General features: G+C 65.7%; 1 protein-coding gene across 1 annotated transcript in view; it reads right to left on the bottom strand.

Annotated features, from left to right (window-relative positions):
* Positions 1-10,173, bottom strand: part of LOC142404188 (uncharacterized) — a 30,479-nt gene extending 20,306 nt beyond the window's left edge. The window contains exons 1-6 of the mRNA XM_075490666.1: positions 9,754-10,173; positions 9,498-9,556; positions 8,475-8,646; positions 4,518-4,634; positions 2,917-3,016; positions 292-425 (exon numbers count right to left, since the gene is read on the bottom strand). Of these exons, the coding sequence (XP_075346781.1) occupies positions 292-425; positions 2,917-3,016; positions 4,518-4,634; positions 8,475-8,646; positions 9,498-9,556; positions 9,754-10,173 (1,002 nt within the window). The remainder of the gene's footprint in view (positions 1-291; positions 426-2,916; positions 3,017-4,517; positions 4,635-8,474; positions 8,647-9,497; positions 9,557-9,753) is intronic.
* Positions 10,174-10,311: the final 138 nt, after the last annotated feature.

The following is a 10,311-nucleotide window of genomic DNA, read 5'->3' on the forward strand; positions in this document are numbered from 1 at the left end:
CACAATATTCAGGGACCCCGGGGTTGGGGGGGGACCAAGGGTTCAGGGGGAGACCCCCCCAAAAATATTCAGGGGACCCAGGGGGTCGGGGAGGGGGCCAGGGAGTGGGGGAGACCCCCCCCCAAATACTCAGGGGACCCCGGGGTTGGGGGGGGGACACAGGGGTGGGGGAGACCCCCCCAAATATTCAGGGGACCCCGGGGTTTGGGGGGGACCCAGGGGTCCAGGGGGGCAGCCAGGGGTTGGGGGGGGCCACGGGGGTTTGGGGGGGTCCCGGGGGCGGGGGGGCACCCAGGGGTGGGGGGCAGTGGGGGTGGGGGGCACTGGGGGGGGGGCAGGGGGGTCCCCACCTCGCAGGCGGGTGCGGATCTCGCGCGTCAGCTCCTGGATCTCGTCCCGCAGCGCCTGCAGGCCCCGCTTCAGCCCTGGGGCACGCGGCACCGTACGTACACAGAGCCATACGTACACAGAGCCATACGTACACAGAGCCATACGTACACGGCCCCCATACGTACACAGAGCCATACGTACACAGAGCCATACGTACACAGCGCCATACATACACGGCCCCGTACGTACGCAGCGCCATACATACACAGGACCATATGTACACAGCGCCATACGTACACAGCACCATACGTACACGGCCCCATACGTACGCATCGGCATACGTACACAGCGCCATATGTACACGGCGCCATACGTACACAGCGCCATACGTACACGGCCCCATACGTACACGGCCCCGTACATACACAGAGCCATATGTACACAGAGCCATACGTACACAGCACCATACGTACACGGCGCCATATGTACACAGAGCCATACGTACACGGCCCCATACGTACACGGCCCCATACGTACACGGCGCCATATGTACACAGAGCCATACGTACACAGCACCGTACGTACACGGCGCCGTACGTACACAGCACCATACGTACACGGCGCCATACGTACACAGCACCATACATACACAGCACCATACGTACACAGCACCATACGTACACGGCACCGTACGTACACAGCGCCATACGTACACAGCGCCGTACGTACACGGCACCGTACGTACACAGGACCATACGTACACAACATCGTACGTTACACAGCACCATACGTACACAGAGCTGTACGTACACAGCGCCATACGTACACAGCACCATACGTACACGGCGCCATACGTACACAGCACCACACGTACACAGAGCCATACGTACACAGCACCGTACGTACACAGAGCCATGCGTACGCAGCGCCGTACGTACACAGCACCATACGTACAAAGAGCCATACGTACACAGCGTCATACGTACAGGGCGCCATACATACACGGCGCCATACGTACACAGCACCACACGTACACAGAGCCATACGTACACAGCACCGTACGTACACAGAGCCATACGTACACAGCGCCGTACGTACACGGCACCGTACGTACACAGCGCCATACGTACACAGAGCCATACGTACACAGCGCCATACGTACACAGCACCATACGTACCCGGCCCTATATACCCCAGCTCTATGTACCCCACCCCGATATACCCCACCCCTATATACCCCACTGCTATGTACCGCAGCTCCTATGTACCCCACCTCTATATACCTCAGAGCCCTATATACCCCAGTGCTATATACCCCACCCATATATACCCTGGCCCTATATACTTCCCTCTATATACCCCAAGTCCTATATACCCCAGCTCCCTATATACCTCAGAGCCATATATACCCCAGCCTCTATATACCCCAGAGCCCTACAGTCCCCAGCCCCCTATATAGCCCAGACCCCTATATACCCCCCAGAGCCCTATAGCCCCCCAAAGCCCCTATATACCCCAGAGCCCCTATATACCCCCCAATCCCCTGTAGCCCCCCAGAGCCCCTATATACCCAGAACCCTATAGCCCCGCAGACCCCCTATAGCCCCCCCCCGCTCCCCCCTTTGTACCCTCCAGCATCCCTATAGCCCCCCATAGCCCCCCCAGACCCCCATAGCCCCCCCCAGACCCCTATAGCCCCCCTGGCCCCCATAGCCCCCCCCCAGACCCCTATAGCCCCCCTGGCCCCCATAGCCCCCCCAGACCCCTATAGCCCCCCCGGCCCCTATAGCCCCCCCAGACCCCTATAGCCCCCCCCGACCCCTATAGCCCCCCCGGCCCCTATAGCCCCCCCAGACCCCTATAGCCCCCCTGGCCCCCATAGCCCCCCCTGACCCCTATAGCCCCCCCAGACCCCTATAGCCCCCCCGGCCCCTATAGCCCCCCCCCGACCCCTATAGCCCCCCCAGCCCCTATAGCCCTCCCAGACCCCTATAGCCCCCCCAGCCCCCATAGCCCCCCCTGACCCCTATAGCCCCCCCCAGCCCCTATAGCTCCCCCCAGACCCCTATAGCCCCCCCAGCCCCTATAGCCCTCCCAGACCCCTATAGCCCCCCCCAGCCCCTATAGCCCCCCCCGACCCCTATAGCCCCCCCGGCCCCTATAGCTCCCCCAGACCCCTATAGCCCCCCCAGACCCCTATAGCCCCCCCCCGACCCCTATAGCCCCCCCCCGGCCCCTATAGCCCCCCCCAGACCCCTATAGCCCCCCCAGCCCCTATAGCCCTCCCAGACCCCTATAGCCCTCCCAGCCCCCATAGCCCCCCCGGCCCCTATAGCCCCCCCCGGCCCCTATAGCCCCCCCCAGACCCCTATAGCCCCCCCAGCCCCTATAGCCCCCCCAGACCCCTATAGCCCCCCCGGCCCCTATAGCCCCCCCAGACCCCTATAGCCCTCCCAGCCCCCATAGCCCCCCCGGCCCCTATAGCCCCCCCCGGCCCCTATAGCCCCCCCCAGACCCCTATAGCCCCCCCAGCCCCTATAGCCCCCCCAGACCCCTATAGCCCCCCGGCCCCTATAGCCCCCATACCCTCGTCAGGCAGGGGGGTGCCCAGCACGGCCGCCTGCTGCTGCTCCAGCGCCTCCAGCTTCTGCTCCAGCACCCGCAGCGCCGCCCACACGCCCTGCGCCTGCGGACACGCTAACGACACGCTACGGACACGCCACGGACACGCTAAGCAAAGGACACGCGAACGACACGCCACAGACACGCTAAGCAAAGGACACGTGAACGACATGCCACGGGCACGCCACGGACACGCTAAGCAAAGGACACACTAACGACACACTACGGACATGCTACAGGCATGCCACAGTGAAAGCACATGCTAAGTGAAGCACATGCTAAGGACATGCTACAGATACGCTAAAGACACATTAAGGACATGCTAAGGACACACTAAGCAAAGGACATGCTAAGGACACACTAAGCAAATGACACACTAAGGACACGCTATGGATACGCTCAGGGAAGGACATGCTAAGGACGTGCTACAGACACGCTAAGCAAAGGACACGCTAAGGACACGCTAAAGAAAGGGCACACTAAGGACATGCTATAGATACGCTAAGGGAAGGACATGCTAAGGACATGCCAAGGACACACTAAAAGCACGCTATGGATATGCTAAGAGAAGGACACGCTAAGCACATGCTAACGACACGCTAAATGAAGGGCACACTAAAGACAAGCTAAGGACACATTAAGACATGCTAAGGACACGCTAAGGACACACTAAAGACACACTAAGCGAAGGACACGCTAAGGACACGCTAAGCGAAGGACACGCGAAGGACACGCTAAGGGCACGCTAAGAACACGCTAAGGACAGGCTAAGCGAAGGACACGGTAAGCGAAAGGCACGCTAAGAGCACGCAAAGGGGGGGAGCATGTAATTAGCTAATTACATGCTAACCGTACTCTAATTACACGCTAATCGCACGCTAATTACACGCTAGTTGCGTGCTAATGGCACGCTAGTGATGGGCCGACATGTGCCGACATGCTAATGACCCCCGATGACATGCTAATGGCATGCTAACGACATGCAGACGCAGGCCAGCGGTATGCTAACGATATGCTAATGACACGCTAATGACATGCGAAGGGGATGAGGGGGCTCGGGCGCGCCCCTGTGCACCCCCCGCCTGCACACAGCTCTGACATGCCAACGACACGCGAGGGCACGCTAACGAGATGCTAATGAGATGCTAATGAGACGCCACGCCCTTCTAACGCCGGGTTACGGTGCGTTAATGATATGTTAATGACATGATAATGACATGGGGGGGGGCTCCGGCTGCCGCCCCGCCCCTTTGCGCTGCGAATCTCCCCCCCCCCCCCACGCTAATGACACACGCTAACACGCTAATGACACGCTAACGAGATGCGAAACCGCGCTAACGTCACGCCGGCGCTTGCTAACGATATGTTAATGAGATGTTAATGAGGCGTTAACGACGGCGGAAGGAGATGAGGGGCTCCTGCAGACACACCCCCCCCCCCGCGCATGGCCCCCCCCGCACCCCTCCCCCCCCGCAAACGAGATGCAAACGAGATGGAAACGAGATGCAAACGAGATGCAAATGAGATGCAAATGAGGCGCAAGCCCCGCCCGCCGCAGCACCCACCTGCAGGAGGGTGTCGGCCCCGGGGGGGGCGGGGGGGCGCAGCCCCGTCAGGGCCACCCGGTCCCGCTCTTCCTCCTCCTCCTCCTCCTCCTCCTCCCCCGAGCTGTACCCGCAGTCCTGGGGGCACGGGGGGGTCCCCAAATGTCGGGGGGGCCACTTGGGGGGCGGGGGGGGCCCCCAAATGGCCGGGGCCGCTCTGGGGGTCCCCAAATGTCGGGGTCCCTTTGGGGGGGGGGGGGTCCCCAAATGTCGGGGGCCACTTTGGGGGGGGGTCCCCAAATGTCGGGGTCCCTTTGGGGGGGGGGGTCCCCAAATGTCGGGGGGCCACTTTGGGGGGGGGGCCCCAAATGGCCGGGGCTGCTCTGGGGGTCCCCAAATGTCGGGGTCCCTTTGGGGGGGGTCCCCAAATGTCGGGGGCCACTTTGGGGGGCGGGGGGGCCCCCAAATGGCCGGGGCCGCTCTGGGGGTCCCCAAATGTCGGGGTCCCATGGGGGGGGGTCCCCAAATGTCGGGGGCCACTTTGGGGGGGGGGTGTCCCCAAATGTCGGGGTCCCTTTGGGGGGGGGTCCCCAAATGTCGGGGTCCCTTTGGGGGGGGTCCCCAAATGTCGGGGGGGCCACTTGGGGGGCGGGGGGGCCCCCAAATGGCCGGGGCCGCTCTGGGGGTCCCCAAATGTCGGGGTCCCTTTGGGGGGGGTCCCCAAATGTCGGGGGCCACTTTGGGGGGCGGGGGGGGCCCCCAAATGGCCAGGGCTGCTCTGGGGGTCCCCAAATGTCGGGGTCCCATGGGGGGGGGTCCCCAAATGTCGGGGGCCACTTTGGGGGGGGGGTGTCCCCAAATGTCGGGGGGCCACTTTGGGGGGGGTCCCCAAATGTCGGGGTCCCTTTGGGGGGGGGTCCCCAAATGTCGGGGGCCACTTTGGGGGGGGGGTGTCCCCAAATGTCGGGGGGCCACTTTGGGGGGGGTCCCCAAATGTCGGGGTCCCTTTGGGGGGGGGTCCCCAAATGTCGGGGGGCCACTTTGGGGGGGGGGCCCCAAATGGCCGGGGCTGCTCTGGGGGTCCCCAAATGTCGGGGTCCCTTTGGGGGGGGTCCCCAAATGTCGGGGGCCACTTTGGGGGGCGGGGGGGCCCCCAAATGGCCGGGGCCGCTCTGGGGGTCCCCAAATGTCGGGGTCCCATGGGGGGGGGTCCCCAAATGTCGGGGGCCACTTTGGGGGGGGGGTGTCCCCAAATGTCGGGGTCCCTTTGGGGGGGGGTCCCCAAATGTCGGGGTCCCTTTGGGGGGGGTCCCCAAATGTCGGGGGGGCCACTTGGGGGGCGGGGGGGCCCCCAAATGGCCGGGGCCGCTCTGGGGGTCCCCAAATGTCGGGGTCCCTTTGGGGGGGGTCCCCAAATGTCGGGGGCCACTTTGGGGGGCGGGGGGGGCCCCCAAATGGCCAGGGCTGCTCTGGGGGTCCCCAAATGTCGGGGTCCCATGGGGGGGGGTCCCCAAATGTCGGGGGCCACTTTGGGGGGGGGGGTGTCCCCAAATGTCGGGGGGCCACTTTGGGGGGGGTCCCCAAATGTCGGGGTCCCTTTGGGGGGGGGTCCCCAAATGTCGGGGGGCCACTTTGGGGGGGGGGCCCCAAATGGCCGGGGCTGCTCTGGGGGTCCCCAAATGTCGGGGTCCCTTTGGGGGGGGTCCCCAAATGTCGGGGGCCACTTTGGGGGGCGGGGGGGCCCCCAAATGGCCGGGGCCGCTCTGGGGGTCCCCAAATGTCGGGGTCCCATGGGGGGGGGGTCCCCAAATGTCGGGGGCCACTTTGGGGGGCGGGGGGGGCCCCCAAATGGCCAGGGCTGCTCTGGGGGTCCCCAAATGTCGGGGTCCCATGGGGGGGGGTCCCCAAATGTCGGGGGCCACTTTGGGGGGGGGTCCCCAAACGGCCAGAGCCACTCTGGGGGTCCCCAAATGGCCGGGGCCACTGTGGGGGTCCCCAAATGTCGGGGTCCCTTTGGGGGGGTCCCCAAATGCCTGGTTCCCATTGGGGGGGGGTCCCCAAATGTCGGGGTCCCTTGGGGGGGGGGTCCCCAAATGTCCAGGGCCACTCTGGGGGTCCCCAGGGTGCCTGGGTCCCATTGTGGGGGGGGGTCCCCAAATGTCTGGGTCCACTTTTGGGGGTCCCCAAATGCTTGGTTCCACTTTGGGGGGGGTCCCCAAATGGCCAGGGCCACTTTGGGGGTCCCCTGGGTGTCTTGGTATGGGGGGGGGGGGGTGGTCCTCTGGATGCCTGGGTCCCACTGGGGGGGGTCCCCAAATGTCTGGGTCTAATTTTGGGGGTCCCTTGGGTGCCTGGATCCCGTGGGGGGGTCCCCAAATACCCGGGTCCCCTTTGGGGGGGGTCTTTGGACTCCTGGGTCCCATTTTGGGGGTCCCCAGGACAGTTGGGTGCCATGGGGCGGGGGGGTCCCCGATGCCTGGGTGCTCATGGCGGGGGGGTGTCCCCCAATGTCTGGGTCTACCTGGGGGGGCCCTGGGCACCTGGGTCCCTCTGGGGGGGGTCCCCAAATGTCTGGGTCCCATTGGGGGGGTCCCTGGACACCTCTGTGATCTTTGGGGGGGGGTCCCCAGACCCCTGGGTCCCATTGGGGGGGTCCCCGGGCTCCTGGGTCTCATTGGGGGGGTCCCAAGATGTCTGGGTCCACTTTTGGGGGGGTCCCTGGGCTCCTGGGTCCCCTTTGGGGGTCTCCGGATGCCTGGGTCCCATGGGGGGGGGGGGGCCAATTCCTGGGTCTCATTGGGGGGGGTGCCCAGATCCGTGGGTCCCATTGGGGGGGTCCCTGGGCTCCTGGGTCTCATTGGGGGGGTCCCAAGATGTCTGGGTCCACTTTTGGGGGTGTCCCCAGACCCCTGGGTCCCCTTTGGGGGGGGGTCCAGGACCCCTGGCTCCCATGGGGGGGGGTCTCCAAATGTCTGGGTCCCATTGGGGGGTCCCTGGACACCTCTGTGATCCTTGGGGGGGGTCCCCAGACCCCTGGGTCCCCTTTGAGGGGGGTCCCTGGGCTCCTGGGTCCTCTCTGGGGGAGTCCCCAGAGTCCTGGGTCCCATTGGGGGGGTCCCCAAATTCCTGGGTCTCATTGGGGGGGGTCCCAAGATGTCTGGGTCCACTTTGGGGGGGGTCCCTGGGCTCCTGGGTCCTCTCTGGGGGAGTCCCCAGAGTCCTGGGTCCCATTGGGGGGGGTCCCCAAATTCCTGGGTCTCATTGGGGGGGGTTCCCGGATCCCTGGGTCCCCTTTGGGGGGGGTCCCTGGGCTCCTGGGTCCCCCTTGGGGGGGGTCCCCAAATGTCTGGGTCCCATTGGGGGGGTCCCTGGACACCTCTGTGATCCTTGGGGGGGTCCCCAGACCCCTGGGTCCCCTTTTGGGGGGGGTCCAGGACCCCTGGCTCCCATGGCGGGGGGGGTCCCAAGATGTCTGGGTCCCATTGGGGGGTCCCTGGACACCTCTCTGATCTTTCGGGGGGGGTCCCCAGACCCCTGGGTCCCATTGGGGGGGTCCCCGGGCTCCTGGGTCTCATTGGGGGGGTCCCAAGATGTCTGGGTCCACTTTTGGGGGGGTCCCCAGACCCCTGGGTCCCCTTTGGGGGGGGGTCCAGGACCCCTGGCTCCCATGGGGGGGGTCCCCAAATGTCTGGGTCCCATTGAGGGGTCCCTGGACACCTCTGTGATCTTTCGGGGGGGGTCCCCAGACCCCTGGGTCCCCTTTGGGGGGGGTCCCTGGGCTTCTGGGTCCCCCTTGGGGGGGGTCCCCAAATTCCTGGGTCTCATTGGGGGGGGTCCCAAGATGTCTGGGTCCCATTGGGGGGGTCCCTGGACACCTCTGTGATCCTTGGGGGGGGTCCCCAGACCCCTGGGTCCCCTTTTGGGGGGGGTCCAGGACCCCTGGCCCCCCCCCGTTGCCCCCCGACGCCCGGGTCCCACCTGGTGGAGCTCCCGCGTGCGGTCCCGCATGGTGGCGCCCTTCGCCCTGGGGGCGGATGCGGAAACTGCGGGGGAGGGCGCTCTGCGCATGCGCGAGGGGGGGAGGCGGGCGGCCATAGAGCGCGGCCGCTCTGGCCGCCGAGTCCTCCAAGCCATAGAGAGCGGCCTGAGGCTGGGGGGGGGGGTGTAAACCATAGAGAGGGGGCGAAAGAGAGACCGGAGCGTCGCCCGTTGAGCTGTCCCCTGGTCCTCCCGGGGGGGGGGGAAGTATCCCGGGGGTCCCCGGCGTTCGGGGGACACCCCCCCCCCCCAAAAAAAAAGGGGTCCGAGCCTGCAAGGGAGGGAGTGTGCAAGGAGCCGTGCAAGGCTGGGAGCGGGCGAGGGCTTGTGCGAGGGCGCGAGCGTGCAAGGAGGGGCTGTGCAAGGGAGCGAGCGTGCGAGGGCTCGGGCAAGGCTGCGAGCGCGCAAGGCCCCGTGCAAGGGAACGAGCGTGCAAGGAGCATTGGCTGCAAGGCAGCGAGTGTGCGAGGCCCCTTGTGAGGAGCATCTGTGCGAGGGAACAAGCGTGCAAGGCCCCGTGCAAGGCTGCGAGCGTGCAACGGCTCGTGCAAGGAGCATCCCTGCGAGGGAGCGAGCGTGCAGGGACGCGTGCGAGGAGCACCCGTGCAAGGGATTGAGCGTGCGAGGCCCTGGGTGAGGCCGCGAGCGTGCAAGGACCCGTGCAAGGAGCATCCCTGCGAGGGAGCGAGCGTGCAGGGACCTGTGCGAGGGGCGTCTGTGCAAGGGAACAAGCGTGCAAGGCCCCGTGCAAGGCTGCGAGCGTGCAATGGCTCAATGCAAGGAGCACCCCTGCGAGGGAGCGAGCGTGCACGGCCCCGTGCAAAGGAACAAGCGTGCAAGGCCCTGCGCAAGGAGCATCCCTGCGAGGGAGCGAGCGTGCAAGGACCCGTGCGAGGAGCATCTGTGCAAGGGTATGAGTGTGCAAGGCCCTGTGCGAGGCAAGGAGCACCCCTGCAAGGGTACGAGCGTGCCAGGCCCCGTGCAAGGGAACAAGTGTGCAAGGCCCCGTGCAAGGAGCATCCCTGCAAGGGAGCGAGCGTGCAGGGACCCACGTGAGAGGCATCTGTGCAAGGGAACAAGCGTGCAAGGCCCCACGCAAGGCTGCGAGCGTGCAAGGGCTGATGCAAGGAGCATCCCTGTGAGGGTATGAGCGTGCAAGGCCCCGTGCACGGCAACAAGCGTGCAACGCCCTGTGCAAGGAGCATCCCTGCAAGGGCACGAGCGTGCAGGGGCCGCTGAGCGTGTAAAGTCCGGTGAGTGTGCAAGGGCCACTGAGCGTGCAAGGGCCGGTGAGCGTGTGAGGGCCAGTGAGTGTGCAAGGGCTGATGAGCGTGCAAAGTCCGGTGAGCGTGCGAGGGCCGTTGAGTGTGCAAAGTCCGGTGAGCGTGCAGGGGCCAATGAGCGTGCAAGGGCCAGTGAGTGTGCAAAGGCCGCTGAGCGTGCAAAGGCCAGTGAGTGTGCAAGGGCCACTGAGCGTGCAAGGGCCGGTGAGCGTGCAAGGGCCGCTGAGTGTGCAAAGGCCGGTGAGCGTGCAAAGGCCGCTGAGTGTGCAAAGGCCGGTGAGCGTGCAAGGGCCGCTGAGCATGCGAGGGCCGGTGAGCGTGCAAAGGCCGGTGAGTGTGCAAGGGCTGATGAGCATGCGAGGGCCGGTGAGCGTGCAAAGTCTGGTGAGCGTGCGAGGGCCGCTGAGTGTGCAAGGGCCAGTGAGCGTGCAAAGTCCGGTGAGCGTGCGAGGGCCGCTGAGCGTGCGAGCCCCCGCGAGGGCTCCCGGGGGGCA

Source organism: Mycteria americana, unplaced genomic scaffold (assembly GCF_035582795.1).
Source record: "Mycteria americana isolate JAX WOST 10 ecotype Jacksonville Zoo and Gardens unplaced genomic scaffold, USCA_MyAme_1.0 Scaffold_91, whole genome shotgun sequence".
Classification (NCBI taxonomy): Eukaryota; Metazoa; Chordata; class Aves; order Ciconiiformes; family Ciconiidae; genus Mycteria; species Mycteria americana.